Source organism: Thamnophis sirtalis, unplaced genomic scaffold (assembly GCF_051295495.1).
Source record: "Thamnophis sirtalis isolate CommonGarterSnake01/CBP01778 unplaced genomic scaffold, rThaSir2_p1.2 scaffold_3, whole genome shotgun sequence".
Lineage (NCBI taxonomy): Eukaryota > Metazoa > Chordata > Lepidosauria > Squamata > Natricidae > Thamnophis > Thamnophis sirtalis.
The window spans coordinates 150,738,987-150,766,617 of NW_028261383.1; the positions used below are offsets into that span (position 1 = coordinate 150,738,987).

General features: G+C 38.5%; 2 protein-coding genes across 3 annotated transcripts; both read right to left on the minus strand.

The window, feature by feature from the left end:
* Positions 1 to 1,412: 1,412 nt before the first annotated feature.
* Positions 1,413 to 10,441, minus strand: CNPY2 (canopy FGF signaling regulator 2). Its single transcript, XM_014060706.2, has 6 exons — positions 10,343 to 10,441; positions 8,550 to 8,657; positions 6,649 to 6,764; positions 5,876 to 6,073; positions 4,079 to 4,175; positions 1,413 to 2,578 (listed from the first exon to the last, which is right to left on the minus strand). The coding sequence occupies exons 2-6, from the start codon at positions 8,632 to 8,634 to the stop codon at positions 2,535 to 2,537; spliced, it is 540 nt and encodes a 179-aa protein (XP_013916181.2). The 5' UTR covers positions 8,635 to 8,657; positions 10,343 to 10,441; the 3' UTR covers positions 1,413 to 2,534.
* A 1,867-nt stretch (positions 10,442 to 12,308) lies between these two features.
* Positions 12,309 to 27,399, minus strand: NABP2 (nucleic acid binding protein 2). 2 transcript variants are annotated; one of them, XM_087710414.1, is made up of 8 exons: positions 27,287 to 27,399; positions 26,853 to 26,947; positions 25,302 to 25,406; positions 23,979 to 24,117; positions 22,506 to 22,577; positions 18,877 to 18,958; positions 16,514 to 16,577; positions 12,309 to 14,175 (listed from the first exon to the last, which is right to left on the minus strand). In XM_087710414.1, the coding sequence occupies exons 3-8, from the start codon at positions 25,378 to 25,380 to the stop codon at positions 13,979 to 13,981; spliced, it is 633 nt and encodes a 210-aa protein (XP_087566540.1). In that variant the 5' UTR covers positions 25,381 to 25,406; positions 26,853 to 26,947; positions 27,287 to 27,399; the 3' UTR covers positions 12,309 to 13,978. The 2 variants fall into 2 exon arrangements, with proteins under 2 accessions (XP_087566540.1, XP_087566541.1); XM_087710415.1 differs by lacking the exon at positions 26,853 to 26,947.
* Between the last annotated feature and the right edge of the window lie 232 nt (positions 27,400 to 27,631).

Genomic DNA, 27,631 nt, shown 5'->3' on the forward strand with positions numbered 1-27,631 from the left:
TGAGTGCCTTACCTATTGCATACCCTCCTGAAACCTGCAAAGTTCCAAATACACATTCTGCCTTTAGCCTGTGTTCTCACACAGCAGCTAGATGACAGTGCAGAGTCCTCAGACTGAACCAAAATGTCATTTACCATTCCTTTTTGAAACTGCAAGGGATTCTTTTTGTCTATGGGTAATTCAAGATATAAATATCCCCTTTCTATATAGAGAATTCTCTTTTATATAAATTTCTATGCAGTGCAAGTGGAAGAGGGACACCACCATCTTAGCAAGACAACCATTTTTGGACGTAACTGTTTAATAAGACTTTTTTCCATGCTGATGCAACACACACAAATTTGACCCTGAGAGTGAAGGTTGTTTCTTATAGAAACATAACCTCAGTATTTCCAAGATCACATGGTGGTTTTTTTCAGGTTGCCACAAATTAACAGAGATGCATACCTGTTTTAGAAAGGTCCACAGAAGTCATGACAACTATAGAAGTAGAGATAACTCGGTAATTTCTCTTTCAGGAGACTAAATAAGCCTTTGAAAAAATGCTTGGAATTTTTTTAGAATGCAGCAACCAATTCTATAGTCCAGCCATTCTGCTTTTAGAATCCCAGTGCTGTTATCATCTACACTTAGTTGCCAGTCTGCTTCTGAGCACAATTCAATGTGCTGGTCTTAACTTTGAGCATGTCCTCACTGCTTTTCTTGCCCTTGGTAAATAATTTAAAATGCAAATTACCTGATCATTTTCTGCCTAATGAAAAAAATGTTTCCACAAAGGCAGAAAATGCAACCAATTGCTGATTAGCTTCACTGCTTTCCAATGAAAATTGAAAATATATGGAAGACACCAATCTGGCTCATATTGTACTGAACCATAGTTTAACAATTATTTACTAAACCTCAGCTGGCCATGTTTGTACAATACAGTAAGTCCAAACAAATCAATTTATGGCTAAGCACTGTATGAGAGCCCTACAAAATCATTTTATAGTAACTGTATGTGAATTTTTAAAAATCCGCATAACAATGGCTAATTAGCTCCCATGTAAGAGGGTAGAGGATGGTATTCTTTGTCTTAGTTTAGTAATCTTTTTCACCATCCCAGAAGACAGGCCAGCAGTATTTCATATTAGATACAGTAGGTAGTTAAAGTTGAAGGACATAATGGAAGCAAATCAAAGGCTTGTAATATGATTTGTGTGATTTTGGCTTAATATGACATGTGAATCCAGCATGGTTCTGGACATTGTCTGAATAAATTTGGGAGGCTACATGTCTGATGAGGCAAGTGACTGAACTCCCAGCTGGAAGGTGAAAAAATATAATATTGTTGTTATAGCAGTAAAGTCAATATGCTCTATAATGCTCTAATATTCTTTTCAATTAAAAATGGGGGAAAATCTATTAGCCAATTCAAGTAGGACCCAATTTCAATTTATTTATTATCAATTTATTATCTCACTATCACGGAATGTATTTTATCCTCTCATGAAAACACGGGTTCAAAGAAACTGTTATAAAACACGTAAAAAAGCCCTTTAAACAGTACAACATCTTCCCCATTCTCCAAGTGTCTGATGCCCCTAATAATCCTGAATCTCATTCACATCTCACAGCAAGGGAGCAGCCATTTTATGTAATAATTTAAAAGACAAACAAGACTGTTGTAAGATTATTACTCCACATATAGACTGGCTTGCTATCTGACCTGAATGTTTTGTACAGAATCTCTGTAATATGGCCAAACATTCCTAGAGGCTACTTAGCTCTTCACACAAAAATATTGAACCATGTAATAACCAACTGGGTACGTTCTACAAATATTCCATCTACAGTATGGAACAATCCCTGCACAGTAACAATGTTATGTGGCCTCCATATGGCCATCACAACCATGGTTCACAGTTGTGTTGAAGACCAGGAAGGTGCTATACAATGGTCCCCTCTTTGGCTTTATAATGAGGGCATATCTATAGGTTCTATTTATCTTTCCCATTCAGATAAGGCTTTTACAAATGGCTGTCCTGCCCCAGATCTTTCAATAAGATAGGTTCAAAAGTGAGAGTAATTCATAAGATTCTTCTGCTCAAATTCTATTTTGGAAGTGAATGTGGAAGTTGTATTGCTGGTTGTTTGAGATAATCTGCAATTCAGTTTGCATACAGCCACAAAGCATTTTTTTTCTTAAAAATTAGAACACACTAACAATGTCAATGCTATTGCAAAGTGGACTTTGATCATGATAAAAATCTCTTTCCTTTTATAAAACAATCTACTTAGTGTGTGCTTAAAAAAGTCAAAATGTTGGATCTGTCATCTTCTGTTTGCTTCATAAAATGCTATAAAGAAGCTTGTCTTGGGATATATTATTTTTTGCTCTCCTCTGATACAGTATTCAGTTTCTAGGATGTCCTGTACTTTCCCCAAAATTGAAAAATAACTCCTGGGACAATAATTATAGACGCTTGTAAAAAGGGGTGTTGTCTACAAAGAATTAGGCAAAGTCTTCTATCAGGTCAGTCAGCCTTTACCCTTCACAGTTCATCACGTGGGAGATGTAAGGCATGGTCACAGAGATCTATTAAAAAAAAATTAGTTCTCATTATTACAAGAACTAAAACTTCCAGATAGCCAGCATGGCTAGTTTACACTTACCCAATATAATATCAGTAACAGTTCCAAAGAGCATAATTACTATTGTCATACATGCCTCTATAAATAGAAGTTTTTGAATTTGAATTACTTCCCTAGCAGGGAATTCTGGGAGTTGAAGGCTATCCATCTTTAAGTTATAGTGTTATTACTTTTGTTGTGATATCTGAAATAAAATACAGGGGTACAATCACAATATCAAGAAGAGGGACCTTTTTTTTTTACACTAAGGGATGTCTTCTATCAGGAGTGCCACATCTGGATTAAAAGCCAGATTCAAAACTAAGCAAAGCCAACATTTTTCCTTTCTTTCTACCTTCATTATTTTACCTCTTTCTTTATATAACATATTTGTATTATTACATATTTGTTGGTTTACAGAGAACATACAGTGACCAAGCTTGAATTATTTTTGCATTCAGCAAGCATCAAAACGCAGCACAAGTGTTCACTACTAAGGAAGTACATTCAGATGATTTGATCACAGAGAAAATGAATGAGGATTCAATTAGAAAAAAAAATGAAAGATTGGATTAATTGAATGGGAGGGAAAGACAGGAAACTCATGGAGTTGATGGTATCATTGAAAAGAGAGAAGTTTAAATAACAAACACAAAACACACGAAGCAGTGTATGTATGTGGTGATAACAGAAGAGGTGTTTTCATTTTATACACACCTAAATACCTACAGACAGTAATTTGTTGTAAACTGCAGAGAGTCTTTTTCGTGAGATGTGCGATTAAATAAATAAAAAAAGACATCAGAACTCTTCTGGAAAAGAGAGAAGTGTCTTCCTAGCAGCTTAAGTATTTTTCAAGTATTTTTATAATATTTTAAAATTATAAGTCAGTTGACCAATAATGAACATTCCATTTGATGAATATTGCATTTTTCATCCAAGAACTCAAGGCATGGATACAGAGGAGCCCCTCTTTCTAATTCCCCTACAATGACCACCCTATGAGGTAAAATGAGCTGAGAAAATGATGGCCAAAGTCACCCAGGAAGCTTTCAGGGTTGAGTATGAACTGCCCCAGTGGTGAAATTCATTTTTTTTTTTACTACTGGTTCTGTGGGTGTGGCTGGGGAAGGATACTGCAAAATCTCCATTCCCTCCCCACTCCTGGGGGAAGGATATTGCAAAATCCCCATTCCCATCCCACTCTGGGGCCAGCCAGAGGTGGCATTTGCCAGTTCTCCGAACTATTCAAAATTTCCGCTACCGGTTCTCCAGAACCTGTCAGAACCGGCTGAATTTCGCCCCTGGACTGCACCCTTTTTATATCAATTAGCATGCTTTTAATTTGCCAATCAGCGAAAGACTACAGATCGGTTTCTACCTTATTTGCCCCATAGTTGGTCAAGTAAAGCCATGACAGACCATATCTTTTTAAACTCAACAGTGCTACCAATTCTGTACTTACCTGTTCGTTTGCTGCATAGCCGGTCTTTGACATTTTCTACCTCATGGGAAAAGAATTCTATGAGTTCGTCTTCGTACTCTTCAGCTATTTTCTCACACTGTGGGGAGAATCAGGGAATTCAGCTGAGCAGCTTTTTCATACTTCTACTTCTTATTCTCTCAGGTCTATTGGCTAAGCCAATTTTAAAGCCCAGCCAGCCTAGACCAACTTAACCCAAGGCAATGGCCACAACTCTCTCCTTCAGTCAAACTGCACTAGTCCATTGGGAAGAAGGGGAGATGGTTAATTTGCATAATACAACCTATTCTTTTCAGAAGAAAAGAATATTTTGACTTCTTTCTCAATGCAATCCCATTAACTATATGTGGAAGTCAAATATGTATGTCTTCACATCTCTCCCAATTTCCCTCGACAATCAAAACAATCATAGAACACACGGGTAATAAGATTGTGGATGCTTAGAAAATGATTTGGAAAAGTGAGTACAGCACTTCCTTAAAGAAGCTGTATCTTTTTTTAAGCTTACACACAGAAGTTGCATCAAGGACACAACCACCTTAATGAATTGGTTCATTAAAGCAGCTACATAATTTTCAACCTTGCATTGGAGCCCTTAAAATTATATGACCAGGTTAAAGCAGTGTTATGCTCTTACATTTTTTGAACCAACTTTCTTGAAGCAGCTCCTCTTTTGCTGACTTGCTACTTGAGAAACATCAATGCTGAGAAAAAGGCCATCATGTAGCTCTTGATTTATGCAAGGAAAAAATTCCGAAGGTTTTAGAGGCAGATGGAAAAGGAAGATGGCCCTGTCATTTTTCTAAAGCTCCCCCTAAGACAGGGGTGTAAAACTCATGTCATCACCGTGGCATCATGTGACGTATCAGGACTTTTATCCCCTCCGCTAAACCGGGCATGGGTGTGGTCAGCGCATGATGCACCTGGCCTGCGGGCTGGGAGTTTGACAGCCCTGCCCTAAGATATACTTGTATTTTCATAGGGCTACTCTGCATGTGAACCACTAATAGAGTTCAGCAATGTCTCTGAAATCAATGCTGTCTTTTATCCTTTGTTGCATCTCTTTTATTGTGTAATGCTTGTAAGGCAGTCATTGGTGTAAAGTTTTGCTTCCTAAATCTATTTTTTACAGCATACAACCACAATTTGGTGTAACCATAAAGTTATAAGTAGCATGTCAGCTGTTTGTCACCATAATCCTGCACTATTAAGGTCTCATAAGAGGAAACTGTTAGTCTATGGTGACAGAAAATGAGAAAGAGACTGATTTTCTAACTAACAAATTTTATTAAATGGCATAAGCTTTCATAAATTGCACTCACTTCACCAGATGCATAAACAGCTAGACTGTTTTAAAATATAAACTGGGATGAAATGGGGAATGGTTATGCAGATTATACGTGAGACAGATTACAAGTAAAGTAATCAAATAAAGGCAGAGAGTTAAAAATCCACTGTGTCTCTTGAGATCTTCTGAAATGTTATGTATGCATGTTCAACAATTTCTCGCTAACCTGTGAAGCTTGTCTTTCAATAGCAGTTGCTGGTAAAGTTAAGGAGAACTTCTAGTGGATTGTACTGAATAACTACTACAAGAGAATGTTTGCATTTATGTCTTACTTATAAGCTTCTATAGGTATTTGGTTATCTACTCTAAGAACAGAATAATGAGCTAAAAATGCCTCTTCCAATCTAGTGTGTGGCTCTTATATTCTACAGACAGCAATACATAATAATTAGGAGCATCTAAAAGAAAGGACATCCTTTTGGATCACTTACTGCAAACTTCAAGCTTGATGTCACATCACCATCAAATTTGGTTTCAGAAAGATCCATCTTGGTCCCATCAAAGGAGACCACTCTGACATAATTCTTCCTGTGAGTTGAAGGATCCACCTTCTCACCATAGTTATTCATGTTTTCACAGATGTTCTCCAGCAGCTCTGTCAAGTGAGCCTCAGATCTGGCATAGGGCACCTAAGAGCAAATGAATATTTCTGTTAAACAGATGGCAGAAATTCTCCTTGTCTATCAGAGACAACTGCAAATCCTTCTTCAGTCTGGCACAGGAGATTCAAAGTATGATCTGTAAATATTAGAAAACTCTCACAAATGCTATAGAAGGACAATTAATCATTATGTACTTAGTAAGTAAAATAATTTCTTAACTTACTTGTTACTATTTTTGCAGCTGTAATTGTTTTCAGTAGACAAGGGACCACTGAATTTTAATCCACTATGTTTTGACTGTTACTATATGTTTACAGTATGATATAATCTTCTGACTACAATTATTGGATAGTGCTCCAACTTTTTCAGCAATATTGAAATAAAAAAGAAAAGCTCTTAATTATATTGCTCACAATATATTAGGTATGACATTGGTAGGGGGAAACAGGATTAAAAGAAATCTCTAAATACTTAATCTCTTTCATCAGAAATTTAAAATCTTCCCCCAGCTTTTAAACCATTTCATGGTTTGCCCATTTCAGCAACTGTAATGGAAGGTTTCAAAGATTCAACTAATCTATGTCAAGTACAAAATGTATTACCTCTACTATGGACTGGCTTCCATCAGGATTAATGCGGAAGGAGCCTACTTGGATAGTTTTTTTCGGATCTATTCGAGATATTTCCCATTCCAGCTCATCCACCAGAGCCCGGCATACTAAAAGCAAACATCACTTAGGAATCAATACTAATGGGATGTTTATTTATCAAGAACAATTCAGTAATATATAGAACAGTTAAGGGCAATTTTGATTTCCCACACTTTCGCAACTTATTTCCATTTTTCCTGGTGCTGGATTGAGTCACCAGATCTTTTACAAACCTATAATCATAGCTGAAGATCTCAGCAAATGAACAAAGGAGAGTAAATTAGTGTTAGCAAACTCGGATTAAACTAAATTTCAGAGCAGCTTTTCCTTCTCACTAATTGTCAGTCGAGTGGCCATCCCTCCCATTTTAACCTTTCTTTCTTTTTCTTGTTTCTAGCTAGCCATCACTCAAGAATTAACCCCATGATTTCCCTCTCATGCTAAGAACACTCTTCAGCATTTAGCAGCTGAACAAATGCATTATTTATAACACAGCATGCTGCAGATGGAACCATACCAAGGAACTGTGTCTATGCCTACTAACAAATGCATTTAGTACCCGAGTAAGCTCAGATGATAATTTACAGTCTATGTCAGAAAAGGAGATATAAACAGCAAGAAAGGAGTTAGATAGCCAAATTCTTCTTTGTCTTAAATACCAATTGCAATGTTGTTGTTATTGTTGTTACTGTTATATTTTTATCAATATATATATAGTCTGGTTAACTCAAGGCAGTAAACATATCTAATAGCCCAACGTCCTGTTTTCCCCAAAACAACAATACCTTTGTGAGGTGGGTTAGACTGAGTGTCTGGCCCAAAGTCACCCAGCTGGCTTTCATGACTAAGGGTGGGGGGGGGGGGTGTCTTGTTTCTAGAAAATTCTGGGCCAGCATTTTAATCACTAGATGAAGCAAGTTCCTTTTCCTACTCTTTTTTTTTACTCTACTAATAAGCAAGCAGAATCACAACAGGTAATGCTTTAAATCAGGAGCTAGGATGCGAGACAAAATAGCAGGGAAAAAAATGTTAATATGATCCCTTCCTGAAGATACTTTCTGTGATAGGTCTAATAATCTCACTTCTCAAGTTAAAAAAAAAAAACTTCTGCACATAAGTAGAACTAAGCAACCTACAGCTCTCCAAATATTGCAGAACATCAGCTCCCAGTTACAGCTTGCCTAGTTAAGAGGAAAATATGTTTCAAATGGCATAAAATATCCAGTGTGCAACCACCTACGGGAAATGACATGCAGTTCTGTTGTTAAGTGCCATCATTGGTACTGTTTTAGTTTTGACCTCAGTTATTTGGAAGCCAGTTTTCAGAAATCTTTTTACATATGCCATGCAGAATTTGAATGAAAGCCAGTTGCTTAATCTACAATGAAAAATGGTGAAATACTTCTGCAATTAGATGGGAGACCATTGTCTGAGGAAAGTATTAGGCTTTGGTGAAGGAGAATTTATCTAAGAGAAAGCTGGCAAGGACTGAAAAGTAAATTCTACTAGGCCTGCCAAGTAAATTCATTCTAGCATAAGTGAAGAAATAAGGCGCAAGGCTTTTTAACCCTTTTCTGTCAGTAAATTGCAACAAGATTGTGGTTTAATGTAGTATGCTAACTATTCAAGCATAAATATAGGCAAAATATTTTTAATAATGAATTTGTTCAACTATCTCAGTTGCTAGTCCATGTGAATGCTTGTATAAGCAGAGGGGTACATTTTGCTGCAAAGAAAGTAACATGCATATCAAATAACAGGGTTTTTTTTAGGCAAAAGGAGAACTCCAGGGACTAGATGAAAATGCGTAAATACTTTACCAACTCATTAATTTTAAAAATAGCTTAGTTTACCTCCACAGCGGAGATCTTGGCTCTTCTGGGTACAAACACTACTCAATAATAATAAGCAGACGATCCTTGAAATCCAGCCATTCATCTTCCTAGGTGTGGACAAGCAACCTGCAAAGTCAGATGTTAAGTTCAAGATGCATGAATGTTCTTTGGGGGGGGGGGGATGACCTAAAACCCAAAAGCAAGCTTCTGCAAGGCTTCAGAATCTCATTATCATCTTACAAAATACAGGTATATGCATGAGTTAAAATACCAGCAGATCAATGCCCATACTCAGCCAGACTGTAGTACCATTTATTATACAAAGCTACATTGTGAAAGGTAGCAGATAATTATTGAGTTCAGGTGTAGAATACAAAGTACCTTTTTGTGCAAAAGGCCAAAGACAGCAATTGAGAACTGCAGGTTTCCAGTTATTTGCTTATTTTTAACTACAGTAGTCAGAACTGTAAAATGTTTGCTAGCATGCTATGCTTTCTATAGAGAATCTAATTAAAAGTAATCTCTCTTTTTGGTATATGCCTAACATATAAAAATAAAGGACAGCCTGTCAGATGTCTGATAGATGATCATCTAAACAGATAACGCGACCAGGAACTCGGGGGCAGCTCTGTTAAGCTGCTACCATCAGCAAGGTCCCGCCCAGGAAGTCCTCAAATGAAATCTTCAATTTATATTTTTCTGATTTATTCAGATTTCTTGGATCTTCCCATTTTTCAGTTGCCATGATCTACTTTGTAGAACCTAATCACCAAACTTTCTGAACCTCATAATAGCCTACACCCCAAAAACTAGTTTCATCATAGAACTACACCAGTTCAGATGTACATGCATTTTTACAATGTGGAGGAAAGAAGCATATCACAGAGACAGTAAGCTTTCTTAGGTACATTTTATTTCTACACGCAGAAATTATTTTTTAATTGGGGATGCTGGAAAGTGCAGTCTGACATGTAACTTGGTGAGTCCTAAACCTCAAAGCTGTTACTTGCAGTTTTGACTTCTACTATTTATTTTGATAAAAAATGCCTGAGTTAAAGGCAGAGTTGAATCATACATGTAGCTTAACTGGCACACAAAGGAAAATTAAATTCTCACCACCAAGCTTGATAATCTAGCATATATTTTATTAGTAAAATGAGGAAAGATAGGATTGCAGGCAACTAGGTAATTATGACATTCAGGGACAGATTATGCTATCAAAACATTGCTAATTTGCCATTTTTGGTCTTCACAGTAATTCTATCTTTAACCCCACCCCCACCCACCCCCAACGCTGAAAATATTACTTCTACTCATGATTCTAGGGGAGCTACCCAGTATCAGTGTTTTTGCCAGAGACTTTCTCCAGACTTTGGATAACAGACAATCCCTGTTATTCGTTTCAACCAGCACGTCCAAGAGTCAGGGTGAAACTTGCAAGCTTTATCTCTCTCTCTCGAAATTCGAGTCGACAATTCAGCGCTATGTTTATAACAGAAGCGCTGCTTATATACGTATTCTGACTACTTTGCATATATTATTTCAATGATCTTTAGTACAACATCTCTTAAGGACAGGCCACTATTATTCGTCCCCACTGTGCAAAAATCGGGAGAAAAACTTCAGAGCCCCATTGCCACCAAAGGCATTTGGTGCCCTGCGTGGCAGAGCCGAATCCGGAACCAGAAACTTCCCAGCTCTTACTCCTACTCGCTTCATTACTCCGACTTGTAAGTGGTTCCCCCCTATTACTTCTCCCTAAATTAGATGCCCCGTTTCCAAGCTCATCGCTCCCGCTGCTTAGCTCTCACCGGCATCCCCCACAGCGGACCCTCGCGCTCCCTCGGATTCCCCCACTCAGTGCCGGTTAGAGGCGCTTTCCCGAGTCTTCTTCTTTCCCGGAGGTGGCTAACATCCGCCTGTCTTTCTTTTTTTCTTCACGAACTAAATTTCATTTCCTTGGTCGCGGTTGGAAACGACTCCTAAACTCTGCTCCGTTTTTCTTCTTTTAACACCCATTTGTCAGACACCATCCCACCCTGAGAGCAGGCTCTTTTAACCGCAGGCACTTCTAAGCCGACTCACCTTTTTTTTCAAAAAGACCCCGCAAGGCCCCCCCAAGCCCACGTGGCGAGCAAAGCGGCAAGGTGGCAGTGATAGGCGGGGTTAGGTTGGAAGGCGGCTGGGGGTTGAAGGGCGGCTGGAGGCGTGGCCAGATCTCCCTAAAGCATGGACCTAAGGAAGCTCAGCCTCCTTAACTGTTAACTTCTCTCGCCCGTAAAAATAGGAAAGATGACTTAGGCACTACTTATCCACCGGTCTGTAATTGCATGAGTCAGATTACAACCTGTTTGCCATCAGGTGGAGAAAGCTGGTGCGATATCTAACCTAACCCTAACCCTTACTGCACTCGTAGTCATCTGTGTGACTGTAATAGCAATTCAAATCATGATCAATAAATAAGGTCTACAAAATTTGGAATGGAAACAACACACACACACCCAAAAAATCTGAAACAATAATTAGAAAAGGATCTCAGAAGCTTCTGCTGCAGACCACAGTTATTACTAAAAACTTGATAAGCTTTATTGATATTTCCAAGTAAGGAAATTTAGGAAGATTGCAATGTTGATCAGAGAGAAAAATCAATATTTCTGATAATTGGGTTTATGAGTGCCAGGCACATTGATGGGGACATTAGGCAGTGTAGCAATAGGTAGATGACTCAACTTCTGTATTTGAACAAATTGTTGTATAAGAACAGTATATTTCCCTAGTTTTCATAGTACTACCAATTTGAGCCAAGGCTAAAAAAAATCTTGCCTTGATTTGTATATTTTAAAACTACTTTAGAAACTTAGTTTTAACAAAGTTTATTCAGGTAGTTATTCCAATGGATGGGGTGAATATTTTACATATAAACCCCAAAGATTTATTTTCCTCATATACATCAAGTGTTAAATAAATTTATCACATTTTTCTGCAGATAAGGCAATATACTCTTATATTTTCTTTTTACAGGACAATATCATAGTACGGTATTAAATTCTACAGTAACTATGTTGAAACCCTAAAATATTCCACATTTCTACAGCTTGCTATTTCTTTCAGCTCAAAGAAAAATGGAGAAGTACTCAAGTATTAACTTACACATAAGTTACACTGCCACTCTCCCAATTTCAAAATTCAGTAATTTTCATTTACTATGGTAGTAATAATCTTACATTTATAGTTTAATTAGTTTTCCAATAACCAAATCATGGCTTTTCTTCAGACCACCTGCACAATATATTTTCATCTGAAAAGGAAACACCAATCTGATGTTTCAAACCTTGAGAGCAGAGGAAAACCATTTTGGTACAATGGTATCAGTAGATTTACTTCAGATGGGACAAGAGAACTGAGATATTATCCCCAATGTCCCCATTCTTTCCATGACACGAAGGGAGTCACCCACAAACAAAAACAGGGACTACACCAGACTCACATTTATCTTGAGTAATCTGTTAAATTAGTTGTGGTGTGTGTGTGTGTGTGTGTGTGTGTGTGTGTGTGTGTGTGTGTGTGTATGTATGTATGTATGTATGTATGTATGTATGTATGTATGTATGTATGTGGTTTATAAGAATTAAGCCCTCCTGTAAGCCATAGTTTCATCTCATTAAGCATTTGCACTTCATGGAGATGTTCAAAAGATAAGATTAAAATTTATTCCCCAAATATTCATAGATGTTATTGTTCATTTAGTACATTCAATAACCACACCACACTACCGTAAACAATGAAGTTCTTTTAAGAATTAAGTCAAGCAATTATTTTGGAAAGGGCAACAATGAAAAAGAGCAAAAAGGTGGGGCAGGAGCCAAACAACTACATAACAAAGCATTTCAAAACATATTTAAATGTTTAAGCAGCTGCATTCATTCACAATTACAAGCAAAAAGTAAGACATTTCTTTTGATGTTTTATTGGCATTACAATGGTTGTAACTTTGGCAACAGTTTCAGGGTAAATACCTCCCTCTTCCTTTTAAAATGCTTAGATCTGTTTGTGATGAAGGCTGATGCTCGTACTTCTTCAAATAAGTGAGAGTCAGACAATATATAGCTCCCTGAATTTTGGCTTAGGAAAGCCCCTTATGTTTTCTAATTATGATATGGGAAAGAGATATTAAATTAAAATATACATGACAAACACTCTTACAATATCAGAAGATTCTGACTGGCCTTTTTTTTAGTTTGTGTAGGTCTTCCAGTTCAAAGATAAACAGACACGATCTTTCATTTGACTGTTTCTGCATGAAGACCCAAAATACACAGTGACTGTAGTCAGGAAGCTCAATCTATATAGCCTCTCATATACAGTTTCCTGCTTGAGCAGGAGATTGGACTAGAAGACCTCCAAGGTCCCCTCAAACCCTATTCTATGTTCTACTGGAATGTAAACAAATAATAATCAATAACTCCGGACAATAATCAATGTTTGCAGTAGTGACGAATATCTGTGTCTGAATAATCAATGTTTTAAAACCATTAACTTTCCTAACAATTAAAAGCTAAGATTTTAAAACAAAAATTAATTTCTTGTCAGTTTTGCTGTACTTTTACCATGTTGTTTTTCAGAAACCTCTCTAAAGTTTGCTGTAAATTATAGTGTCACTTGTGGGGAAATAGCTGTAGCAATAGCAATAACAATAGCAACAGTGCTTAGAGTTTACAACACTCTCTGGGAGGTTTATAACATCAGAATATTGCCCCCAACAATCTGGGTCCTCATTTTACTGACCTTGGAAGGATGGAAGGCTAAGTCAACTTTGAGGATTGAACTCCAGACTGAGTAGAGTTAGCTTGCAATACTGCATTCTAACCACTACCAGGGCTCTTGGACATGACAAGGCTCTGTTATTGGCCAGTCCTAAGGTTGTTTGGGAAAGCATTGCATCTGTTCTCGTTGCCCAACTGCACTTTCTTGAGAAGTTATGAACCATATTCATTCCAATTCATAGATTTAAAAAAGTAAGTAAAGAGCTTTAAGAAGCACAGACCTAAATGCAAAAACTCATACCCAACTCACAGGAGCCTATTCTCTGGGAAGATAATGGACAGGAACAAAATACTATCAGGTAGAAAGATGGCAGGTCAATTGTTATTGATTTCTAGCAAAAAAAAAAATGAGTGCAACTTACAATATTTGAGGATTCCTAAAAGGCAAGTTGAGCCTTTCAGTAGAAACACTGAAGACTGTTATCTCTTACCCAATCACAACACCCCATGTTTAAAGTACATTTCAGTGGTTAAACGTTATGTTGTTCCCATAGTCTCTACTCCAGCCTAGTGTATCCATTTCTCCTCAGCAGCAGCTGTTTTGCCTCAGAAGGAGGCACAAAGTAGTATTGCAGGCAGTGGAGGAAAGAGGTATCCAAAACTTTCCTGAACCTACAGCCCCTGCTATCTTTTGCTACTTCTCCGTGTCTCTTTGCCATTGCTGACTGGGTTTGAGGAGGACCCTATGCTTGATGAGCTTCCACCTTGATGGTTGGGTTGACTCCTAGTAATGCGACTGGTGGTTGGATGGGTTGAGATGCTGGGTTGGTGCAAAGCACCACCAGAGGGGATCAACCCATTGCCATTCTGGTTCTCTGCAGCTGAAGCCAAATAACATAAAGGAACATGGAAAAAGATATGAGTGAAACAAGATTCAATGAAGCTACAAAAAATTCAGTATAATCTTGAAAAATCAGAGTTATTGTGAAAGATTTGTCCCTACATTAAAAAAAATCCTGTACTGCATTCTCAGACAAGGACCTGTAAAGGAGGCCAAAGGAGTATGAGCAAGAAAATGATTCCCTCCTCACCTGACCCCCCCCTCCCCAAATAGGTGAAAAGCAGTGGTGGGTTGCTGCCAGTTTGGCCCGGATCAGCCGAACCGGTAGTAGTGGCGGTGGGAGGCTCTGCCCACCCTGCTAGACGCTTCTGTGCATGTACAGAAGCATTGTGCACACACGCTAGAGTGCGCCCAAACCGGTAGTACAAAAAATAGCAACCCACTTCTGGTGAAAAGGTAAAGAAGCCAAAGGGGGACACATTTGCTTGTTGGTTTCTAGATTGTGGCAACTTGATTTTGGACCTGGATTTCATTTCTTTGATTACAGTACAAATGCTAGATCCTCTGGCATATGATTCTCCAAGTTCTCCAGGTTTGCAGTAAGTTACCAGGCAATGAGACCATGGCCTCTAGGCCACAGCTCTGGATGTGTGCTGCCAATCAAATAGAGACTAGCCCAGAAGCTGAGATTGACATCACACTAAGCAGGGTTAGCAGCCTTCTCAGGGGCAGTTTTCCAAGGAGATACAATAATTGAAGGGGGGATGGGCACAGGAAGCTTCATGAAAGTAAAGTGCTCTAAGTCTACCACAGGAAAAAAGTCCCAACAGCCAAGAATCCTACCCATCTTTTAATGGCCCGGTTTCAGTTCACTTTTGGGGAGTTTGGGAGAAGTCTCAGGTGAAGGTGGAAGGCCTCCCGCTCCCTTCTCCACCCTCACCGTACTTTCAAATCCCCACATAAATATTGTACCAGTGAAGACTGCCTTCTCCGATACTAAATCCTGAGATGCTTGGGAGAACTCATGGGGCCTCCTGACTAGTGCATTGATGTACGGCTTGTTGACCATGCAAAGCACTAATGTTATTCATATGTAACATTGTCATAAATCAGTGATGGCGAACCTTTTTTGGCTCACATGCCAAAAATGGGGGGAACGCAGGGGGGGTTGTGTGTGGGCATGCCGCACCCATAATGCAATGTGTGACCCCCCCCCCAGTGTGCATGTGCGCACTACAGGCGCTTCCCCCCCATTTTTTGCATGCTTTCTTCGCCCTCCCCAGGCTCCAGAGGCTTTCTAGGAGCCTGGAGAGGGCAAAAAAAGCCTCTCCGCCCCCCTCTCCCCCAGAAGCCCTCCGGAGGCTTCAGGGACATTCAGGAGGCTTCCCTGAAGCCTTCGGAGCAGTCAAAACGACCCTCTGAGCAAACCAGAAGTCACTTTGTCCATAGGGCCGTTTTTTTTGCGCTCCAGAGGCTTCAGGGAAGCTCATGAAACCTCCGGAGGGCCTCCGGGGGGGGGGGGGGCAGGGGAGGCTCTTTTCGCCCTCCCCAGGCTCCTATAAAGCTTCTGGATCCTGGGGAGGGCGAAAAATGGCTTTTAAAAAGGGTGAACTCAGCTGACAGGACAGCTCCTCACATGCACTGACAAATGGCTCCGTGTACCACCTGTGGCATGCATGCCATAGGTTCACCATCACTTTCATAAATCATAGTTTATAAACCACAGTATCTAAATTAATAAAGGTAGGCCTCGACTTACAACCATTTAGTGACTGTTCGATGTTACAACAGAACTAAAAAAAAGTGATTTAGGTACATTTTCAAATTTACGACTGTTACAAGTGTCCTCAGGGTCACGCAATCAAAATTTGGGTGCTTGGCAACTGGCACAGATTTACGACAGTTGCATTGTTCCAGGATAATGTGATCACCATTTATAACCTTCCCAGCTGTATTCTGACAAGCAAAGTCAAGGGGGGAAGCCAGATTTGCTTAAGGACTGCATGATTCACTTAATAATTGCATTGATTTACTTAACAACTGTCAAAAAAAGGTTGTAAAATGAGGCATAATTCATTTAACTGCATTGCATAGCAACCAAAATCTTGGGCTCAGTTATGATTGTAAGTCAAGGACTACCTCTATGTCACGTTAAGCTAAAACCAAATAAATCATAATTAACATGTGTGCAAACCTATCAAAATGAATGAACAGAAGGAAGATGATATAATAATCTATGCAAACCTAGCTACATGTTTATGCGCGAGCCAGCCAATTAATTAGCCCTCCCTATTTATAAATCTATAAATCAAATTGTCAGAATGTCATCAAGGCAAGAGCAGACCTTACTGTCACTAGCTTGGATCCAGGTGTATTACCTGCTGATGTAGAAGGTCCTGATGTAGTTTGAGGGGCTGTAGGGGCTGCATTATCATTCGGTGTCTATAAGACAGAACCAAAACAACTATTTTAACCTATGCAGAAATTTTAGATGTAAAAGACATCTAGGCTTAGAGGACAGGGAGGAAACCAATCCAACTATCCATCCAGAATTTCTAAATGTGGGTTCAGAATGGGTGAAGAAGAGGAGGCATAAACTAGGTGGATGTTGTTAATCGCGAAGTCATGTCCGACCCATCGTGGCCCCATGGACAGCATTCCTCCAGGCCTTCCTATCCTCTACCATGCCCCAGAGTCTATTCAATCTCAAGCCTACTGCTTCAGTAACTCCATCCAGCCACCTCGTTCTCTGTCATCCCCTTCTTCTATTGCTCTCAATTGTTCCCAGCATTAGGCTCTTCTAAAGCATAAACTATACCATATTAGAAAACAAAATCCTCTTTCACAACAAGACAACAAGATCTGGCTGGCATGATACTATCTGCTAAGATGTTGTGTGGAAAATATTACTGAGAGATGAGTCCAGCCAACTAGCCAGTAAATTTGCTCCCATTTTAAGTCCGACTCATACTGTTGAGTTCAATCCATTCAGGCATTCAATAAATTTGCCAAATCAATATCCTGAGATTTTGTATTGTTATTTATTAGATTAGATTCCCATATTTTCTCAGGAAACTCAAGGCTGGAAATATGGGGATTTTGTTCCCATAACTCAATGAGGCATGTTTGGCTGAGATTGTATATAAATCCACCTGGTGAATCTACATGACTGAGGATGGACTTCAATCAGTGCAATCCAAGCAGTAGTGGGTTCCGGATCCTGTGTCCACCACATGAACGCACACAGCACACGCGCACACACCCTTACCTCCTGCGATGCTCCACTACACCTCTGCGATGCTCCACTATGCCTCTGCGACGTTCCAGCTGCTCAGAGGAGCGTCACACAGGCGCTGTGCGCATATGTGGAAGCACCAAAGAGCTCAAATATAGGTAAGGACAGCGGGTGGCCCTCCGGAGCAGCGTACCGGAACGGTACTCGGTACTCCCAGCAGGCACCGATACGCCCGTACCAGGGTATACCACCTGCAACCATCACTGAATCCAATGCATTAACCACTACACCACTCTTTTAAAAATTGTGCAGGAGAACCCCCTCAGCTTCTGCTTCTGCGTTCATATATCATCAAAGTGGCTCTTAAATATGCAAGAACTCTCTCAGGTTACAGAACTGAAAAGTTTATTATCCTCCCCCTTTTAAAAGGAAAGCCAAGATAGGCTACCCAGCTTTGGGTGTCCATGAGAAGTGTCAATTTCTTCACTGTGACTGGTGTAATTAGATAACTGAAGCTGTGACTCTTTTTAATGGCTACCACATGTATTGCTTGCACATAAAAGGAGTGGGAGTTGTAACCCTGCTCTTGCCCGACACTTGAGATCCATGACACCTTCTGTAGTCATGATCTGAATCCACAGACCTTGGTTGGGACTAGCAGAGGGTGAAGCCCAAAACATCGGGCTCACTTGTCCTGCACTAGATTGTGTAATTAGGTTGTGTACGCTCCCTCAGTTGAGATTGACTTCTGAACACTCTATGGAGGCAACCATATACTGTATATGTCACTGTCAATAGAACTAAAGTGGTCTTTCTCATTCCTTTTTCAAGAATGTTTCCCCCCACCCATTTTTCAACTTCCTGGCTCAATCAATATCTCCAATAGTGGTTGTTGGAATCCTATCCATGTAATAAGCAAGTCTCCTTTAGTTCAGCTTCTGAGTCCAAGTTGGGCCAATACTGCCACCTGCTGAAACTTTCTCTTGATGGGCATATGTAAAACATCTAAAACAAGCATGGGATTTTAAAAGAGAAGAAATGCAATAGTGTGGTTATCACAAGAGACATATTTTTAAAGGATTCTCCTTCAGCAAAAAGAAATGGCAAAAAAAGTACCAGTCACCATGTAACTGGGAAATGGTTCATAGGCTTATTAAATCCATCATTAAACATTTATTTCACACCTCAACATCAGTTCAGACAAAGATCCTTGCATTTTTCTTAATTTATAAGAAAAGTATGTATGTGTATATATATACATACATACACATACATACGTGTATGTGTGTCTGTTTGTTTTTATGTTTATATATACACAAACGTGTGTGTTTGTTTTTATGTTTACATATACACAAACGTGTGTGTGTGTTTAGAAGCAATCTATTACTCTACGTATCATTTATCATTCATAGTTCAGTTTTAAAGATTATGTCCAACCCACACTATCTCTGAGTCATATAAATCACTAATTGAGAACAACCAAACTAAGGCAATTCTTATACTTACATTCTTGTTTTGTGACTGCTGGGCAACATAGTCAGGATTTGGCTCACTGAAATTTGGCACTTCTGAATAAATCATACAAAACCTAGAGAGCAGAAGATGCAACTGTCATTCCACTGATGGTTTTTTTTCTTTGTTCTTTTTAATTCCCTCTCTTCAATAATGCATACTGCCCAATGCTGGAAACAAAGTAATATTCTCACAGATGAATTAGTGATTCAGAAAATTTTAGATTGTGCAGAAATGGACAAGTTAACATTAAGATTAAAAGACAAAGAAGAGTCTGAATACTATGAAATTTGGGATAACTGGTATAAATGGTTGCATAACAGGAATAAAGTTAAATCAGCTGAGAAACAATAGAGAAATGTATAGCACTGTAGATGAATGTATATAAATATAGAAGCGATATAAGATTGATAGATACAGGTATGATGACATAACAATGTTAATGTGATGATTGTAAGATGTTATAGAGGGAAAAAACAATTAAAAATCTGCTTTAATAATGTACACTGTCCTGTCGTAATAAAACTGGAATATGTCCTATAGAGCTCCTTAGAGCTCCTTTGAAAAAGAAATCCCCAGTCTTACAATCAAAGTGGCTTGAGAACAAAAGAACAGAAGAAGGAAAACAAAACGAGGCACCACTGAAATTATAACTGGGATGGAACTCCATCTGGTAGCCTAAGGGTTATTGCTAAGCTTCCTTTGAAGATAAACTGAAGACTGCCACCCCTCCCCTGCAAACAGGTGCTAGAATGTCCCTTTTCTCCCCTCTAATGCAGCAAGATGGCATAGCAATGCAAAACAATCCTGAACTACCTTTAAATTTTCTCTGACAAACACAAACTTTTAAAAGCTCCGCTCTTCCAAACAATGAACTTTCAAGGGAGGTGGGTGAAAAGAATAAAGGTAGGAAAATATTAACTCAAGTTATTGAAATTAAAACTTGACCAGCCAACAGTGGCAACCCTATGAATCTGTTGTTAATGTTCATATTGTTAATAAATGAAAGAGATCCAGAGGTAGATACTAACAGTGAGGCAAGATTATTCAGAGTCAGCTCCTGTTAAAGATCAAAGGAGGCAGGGGTGGAGTGTAGCTGTGTCTCAGACATCAACTAGGAAATGCTTTATTTGACCTTCTAGTACTTGGACAAACTTGTTTTATTACTCCATACTCTTTATGTGCATGACTGCATTCCCACTCGCACTAGTAATACTATTACCAAATTTGCAGATGATACTACAGTGGTGGGACTCATCTCGGGGTGGGTGGGTGAGTCTGCCTATCGAGATGCTGTGGACCTGTTGCTTTCGTGGTGTGGAGACAAAAACTTGGTCCTTAACACCAATAAGACCAAGGCGCGGATAGTGGACTACAGAAGGAATAGAACAGACATCCAGCCCTTGCTTATCAATGGAGACCGAGTGGAGCAAGCGACCAGTTTTAAATTTCTGGATGTTATCATAACCTGGGGGCGCTCACATTGCAGCACTGGTAAAAGGGCCCAGCAAACATTATACTACCTGAGACTTCTCAGGAAACAACAATTGAATGCAAAACTGCTGGTGACCTTCTTCCGCTGCACCATAGAGAGTATTTTAACTTACTGCACCTGTGTATGGTTTGCCAATTGCACAGTGGCAGATAGGAGAGCCTTCCAGAGAATCAACATCATTGCCCAGAGGATCATTGGTTGCCCTCTCCCCTCTTTGGAAGAGCTTTATAGCTCCCGCTGCCTTAAGAAAGTTCAAAACATTCTTAAAGATCCATCTCATCTTGGGCACCCTTTTTTTGAACTATTGCCATCTGGCAAACGGTACAGGATAATAAAACAAGGACAAATAGGCTGAATAACAGCTTCTATCCCAGGGCAGTAACTATATTGAATTTTACTGTATAGTGCAATATTAATGCAATATCAGGTTTTCAATTTCAATTATATAGCACGTGAAGGATGTGTGTTTGTGTTTTTATTTTTATAGTTATAATGCACACTGAAGATGGCATTTAATTTCGTTGTACGATGTGCAATGGCAATAAAGTAAAGTAAACTAAATTTATCTGGGCATTTAAGACCTCTTTATGGTTAGTGGAATAAATACATCAAGATCATTCTAACATTAAAACTGAGCTTTGAGATATTGAGAGATCCAGCTTTAAAATGGGAGAAATCAAGTGAATTAAGAGGGTACACATAGCACCTGCTGGCAGTTCCTTAAATCAAACACATCTTTCCAAAGAATGCGAGGTAGCATCTGTACAATCCCAGAAAAGATGCAGCTTCTTCATGAAATTGAAATTTTATGAAATGAAAGAGCCAGTTTGGTTTACTGGTTAAGGCATCAAGCTAGAAACTAGAAGACTATGAATTCTTAATCCTGCTTTGGGGCATTAAAGCTGGCTGAGTGATTTTGGGGCAGTCACTCTCTCTCAGTCCAAAGCATTTTGTAAGACTGTTGTTGTGGGGAAAATATGAGGAAGGTGTATTAGATATGTTTGCTGCCTTAATTATGTATAAAGATAATAAAGGCAGGATTAAAATAAAATAAATTTTCAAGAGGAATTACATGATCACTCCCATGCATTCTGAATTACCTTTTTCTCTTTGACCTGCACATACTTAATATTATTCCTTGTCCTTTTCCACTGCATTTTTCTTCCAAGGCATGTCTTTTTAGCCTAAGGATAGGGAACCTCTATAGCTCTATAAATTGATGTATTAATGGCTAATACATGGCAATACATAAGCAGTTTAATAAAAATCATAACAAATCTTTACCAGCACAAATAACTGCAATAATTCAGTGTGAGATTTCTCAAAGAAATATTGCTGGGAAAACTAGAGGTTCACTGTAAGACAAGACATAAAATGTATCTTGATACAAAGTGAAATGTAAATTAAATATAGCATAGGATGGAAACTTTTATCCTAGGGCAGTGTTGGCGAACTTTTTCGGCATTGAATGCCAAAACAGGAGCATGTGTGAGTGCACGTGCCGGAAACCAGAAGGGCAGCCGTCTGGTGCGTATGCACGCGCCAGGAAGACAATCTTCTGGTTTCCGCAGCATGCATGTGCACCAGCCACCTGGTCTTCCAGTTTCTGGCATCCATGCATGCGCAAAGACCAGCTGGCCGATGCACATGTGCATGCAGAAAACCAGATGATCATCTTCCCAGTGCACGAATGCACACTGGCGGCTGCTCCGGCGCTCCTGTGTGCATGAAGACCAGCTGGCCGGTGCAGAACCGGAAGAGCAACTGGCAACAGCTCTCATGTCCAGAGAGATGGCTCTGCATGCCACTTGTGACACGCGTGCCATAGGTTTGCCATCACTGTCCTAGGGAATTAAGAAGTGGTGGCATGATAGTTAGAGCTGTGAATCAAGCAGTGATTTCCTAATGACAGATGGATTGTTATGTGTAACGAGAAATATGGCAATGCGTTACCAATACCTTTCAACCTAGAAACAAAAGATGTTTTCCATGGTTTCAGATACTTTACATCTTCTAGAACAGAACTATTCTTTAGCAAAAATCTGTCTTTGCACAACATTGGGGAAAAAATCTACCTAACCATCCCCTAATCCGAGGAAGATCCATTGAAATAAACTGTGATCCTTACTCTCCTACTTTCTGCAGATCTCCTCCACGTCCAGTGTACAGTGTCAAGCAGCCTTTGAAAATCGATGAGTACCTGATAAAGAAAAGACTCATGATTAAAAAGCAGTAGACAATGCCTAGTTTTTTCTCAAAAATAAATCTGTCTTTTTGGTGCATCACATGAAACTCTACCTGTATACTATCTGTATAGTGCTTGTTTGTCCTTCACTGAAATAAACCAACCTTCCAGACAAAAATAGTATTTGGTGCAAGAAAGGAGATTATATGTTCTTAAATCTCATTGACACCAGTGATACCTTGAATTCAACAGATTAATTTCAACCGAGTACCCTTGAATTAAAAAAAATTACTTCCAAGGAGCCATGTATGGGAACATGCTTTGAAGTTTTCTAGATTTGTTCCAATTATTGGAATTTAACAGAAATGTTTAGTTAGTTGGGCTGACTGCAGAGTATGGCAAACGTAGTGTGTTGGGTCTTTGCTAGCATGTTCATTCATATTTGTACAGAACATCAAAAAAGGTCAGAGCAATCTTACAGGGTGCTCTGCTTGTATACAGGTAGTTCTTGTTTAGTGACTGTCTCATTTAGCAATTGTTCAGTATTATAACAGTGATAAAAACTTTACCACCAATTCTCACATTCTCAAGCCTTGTAGGTCTCTAAACCAGAGGAAAGCTGAAGTAAAATCATAAGATCACAGCAATGGTTTCAGTTAGCAACTGCTTCTTTTAACAACCGAGTTGCCAGTCCCGACTGTAGCCATTAAAAATAGACTACCTGTACACCACTTTTAATAAGCAGATTCATGTGTTCTGTGTTTGGTTAACTATCATTTACTGAATAAGCAAAATTGGATGGGTTCAAATTACATACTGAGCCATAAATCATGATTTATAAACCACAATAGCTGGGTTCAACTCCACATACTAAGCCAAAATTAAGCAAACTAAATTATGACCAAGGACAATGCATAAAGTAAGCTTAAGTCTGCCTGTGTGTAAATAAGAGGAAAGTGAACCTTAAAAACAGCATGTACATTTGCCGAAGAAAATATGTACAAGACAAGTCTAAGAATTAGGTGAAACGTTACAGATCAGACTGATCCCAAGAATTATACAGTCTTTAAATTAGAGTTGATGAAAGCTCATTCTGCTGGATCTAAAATATCTGGTAGTCCAAGAGTGCATAGCCAATGATGAGGATTGTTGGTAGATAATAGTTCAGCAATATCTAGAAATCTCAGATTCCCCTTCCCCCACCACTTCCTTAAACGTTCCTAACAAAATTTAGAAAAGTGGTGTGAAACACATTAAATAACTAATTTGTATGAAGTGATATGAGCACATTCCACAAAACAGTCCACAAAACAGTCATACTTGCTGCTCTCTTAATATAGGGTTTAGCCATACTCTAAAAAATAACTCTTCCCTCAGCTTCTCCCAAGCTGTTCCTCTTGGAAAAATCCCCCATACCCTTTGGTGAGTCGGATGATATCGCCCGGCTGGATTAGATTTCCAACATCATCCCATACAGAGATGTTTATGCTGCCTGTTTTGTCAGCTACTTTACAGGTCCGTACTTCATGACCATCCTTTGTCTTGGTCACCCGGCCTAGTGATAGAACAAGAACCACAATTCAAGACAATTGCAAAGATTTGTTATCATGAGTGAAGTAGAGGTTTTATCCGTCACTACTTCACTCCAAGTACATCCCACCTTCACCTGCATATTCCTTTAAGCCCAGAAGTTTAAACACTGAGTGTCTCTGTCTCTGTCTCTGTCTCTCCCTCCCTCCCTCCCTCCCTCCCTCTCTCTGTGTATGTGTGTGTGTGTGTGTGTGTAAAACTTCAAGTAAATTGTTTAGGTTATCTAAAAATCCTTTTTGCTGAGAGAGTTCAGTGTGCTTCTCCTTATCATAGAAACGTCTTCATGCTCAGCAGCAATAATCATGCCATACAAGTAGTCCTTGCTGAACAAAGATAATTGGGACCAGGATTTTCATCATTAAGTGATGCAGTCATACAATGCAACCTCACAACTCTATTGCTAGCAACAGCAATTTTGGCATTCCTTGTAGCTATCTTTAAGCAACTCTTGTGGTAAGGTTGAACAGTCACTGAATGAATGATCATTAAACAAGACCTGTATTACCTTCCCCCTCATCTAAGACTGCAGTTTTAAACCCACTTGGATGTACTGTAAGTAGATATCATTGAGTTCCTTAAGATGTAATTTATATTAAACTTTGTAAAGTATTTTTTAAACTTACAAGCCAATAGGTACTACAAATTTTTTGGAGTACAAAGGGGGAGATCAGAAATTGAATATTATGTATATTATTCTTAAGGATGTTGTTTCTTCTTCTTTTTTAGCATTATAAATAATACTTTAGTGGAGATTTTGGCATTAAGCTCAAAAATATATACTTCTGCTTTGTATCATGAAAATAGTTCAATGTGCTTTGTTTGGTATGCTTTACCTTTCACTAATGTTATTTTAAGCATTAAAACTTCAGTAATTATCTGTCCATTTACATAAAGTATCTTTAAAAAAATACAATTTTGTTTTAAATGCATTTTTTAGTCTGGTCAATAATCAACATTTTTTGGAATAAGACAGCAATTAGTTAATCAGTGAAGAAAAGGAATCATTACAAAGCAATTACAAAAAAAAGGCAATCAAATATTTTATCCAGAATTTAAGCATTCTAGTGAAATAAGCATGTAGCTTGGTCTCCCAACTGCTTATATAGTGATTTAAAAAAACAAACCTGCCGTCTCTTCCATGTGACTTACCTGTTTCCAGCACAATGAATATAAGATTTAGATTTTTCATGCCTGGTTTAATATCCTTCATCAACGTTTCTGTTGTCATGTTAAGTGGCTTCTGATTTCCAATACCTGGCAAATAATTTTAAGTAGTCTTATATGCATAGATAGAACAAGTAAGAAAATGTTGATTGTAGTAGTTCTATTCTACTTTAATTTTGAAGATATTACTTATATACTCTTCTACTGATAGAAAACACAGCCTGAGTCTAAATATGCAAGACTATAAAGACAGATATACAAGATGTTTAAGTTAAATTTATTCCTCCCATTATCACATTCTTCCTTCTGCTACAATTACTTACAAGAAGTTGATATATCTTGTGCCCAATACCAAAAGAGAAAGTGAACAAGACTCACTTTTAAACAAAAAGATGCTTCTAAAGTACAGTAATGTGCAGATATCCTCACATCTGCACTTTTAGAAGCATCTTTCTGTTTACAAGTTGTTCACTTTCTCTCTTGAATATTAGCCTACAATGTTTAAAAACAAATAATGTAAAATATGTTCCGCAAGTGCCTTGTGATTGTGGATTGTGGATTCTGTTGCAGAAGCTTTTCCAGTTTGTCAGAATCACAAGAGTCTAAACGCTGGTATTGAGCAAAATAGTATCAACTTCTTGTATCAAGTAATTGTAGAAGAAGGCAGAAAGTAGGGTTTAAAACAAATACATTTTAACATACAAGGGCTGGATTGAACTAGCATATTAAGATATACAGTAATTTGATATTTTTCCTTAATATGTTGCATGTGAATCCAATCAAAGGTGATTTGGTAAGCAAATTAATGGCTTAATATATAAACCCAACCAATATTATCCAAACCAGCTGCCTAATTTGGAAAATAAGCTTTGAAAAATCCAAAATAAAAAACAACAGCAAAAGGAGTTAAAGTACATATGCAAGAAATCAATTTCTACAATATTTGTCTATCAAGAAAAAAGATTTTTACTGGAAATATGTGCAGGAATATGGGCTGAATTCTGTATACCATCCCCAGGCACACGCATCTATCCCAAGCATACCTTAATTTCCATGATCATAAAACACACATCTCTACTTTTATGACAAACTTCCTTGACAGGGATTTCAAATGCAAATGTTTTACACACAACTTCTATAAGCTACACAGAAAATCACTATAGTTTTAATCAACTCACTACAAAATGCAGCGCAAGAGCTTTCACTGATTACAACCTTAGAATCACATTTTTAAAAATAGATTTCTTGTTTCCCTATTGCTAACAGAAGCTTTCTGACACTCCTTGGTAAATTATAAAGAAAATTACTCTCTCCAGTACACTCTTGACTGTAATCAATCGCGGTATCTAAAAGGATGACTATAAAATATACCCTCCCCCCCATATCCCCCCCCAAATTCCATCCATGTTTAAACTGCTGTTGCAGATTTTTTCTTTTTTTCTTTTCAAATTATGAGCTCGTTCTGGTATTTTATAAAAGCTAGTAATGCAGTTTTATCAGCTTTTGGCTGCCACTGATCATTGTTACAATACCTACTTTGAACAAAACTTAATAATTTTTCAGCACATGTAAAAAGCCAGTTTCAAGGTAGGTTGTCTAGCATCCTTGATCTGGTCAGAGGTTTCATTCCACTGTGAAAAAGAAAAAGAAATAAAGTACTTTCTATTGTTTCTTAGGGAATCATTTATCCCCCTGCTGATCAAGTTACATCTTCTAGCAGTTTTTTGCTATGAGATTCCTCTCCCTATGAAGCAGATACTGTTGCTCTTCAATAATATGCTTGCATTGCAATAATACAATTAAATGAAACATAGTTTAAAAGTTCAATAGAACAACTTTAGTCAATATGCTAGTGAGCAGACTCGTTCCTACTGAACATGGATTCTGCTGGCCCTGCCTGCAACATGTCCACGTTTTTGTGCTATGTCCAAAGCAACAGTCTGCCGAAATCGCATATCCTTCTTACTTACAATCTCATGGCTATTAATTACATCTTGCATAAAAGAAAGTCCCCATCCCCACTTTTTCAGTGAAACAGCCAGATGAACGTCCACTTGCAGACATTCCAGGAAGTATCCTGCAGCGTCCAGTCCAGCCAATCACAGCACCAGACAGTCCTTCGACATGTAGGAATGTTCCAATCTTCCAGCCAATTGCAAGCTGGATAAAACGTTAAAGTGACAGTACCAACAACTGTGGATATTGTAGGGAGAGATCCGCGATTGTCTATGGTAGGTAGCCAGAAAATAGAGTCTGGTCTGAAGCATCTTTTTAACAGACTTTATTGCAAGCCGTAGACTAGAGTTTCATGAAGT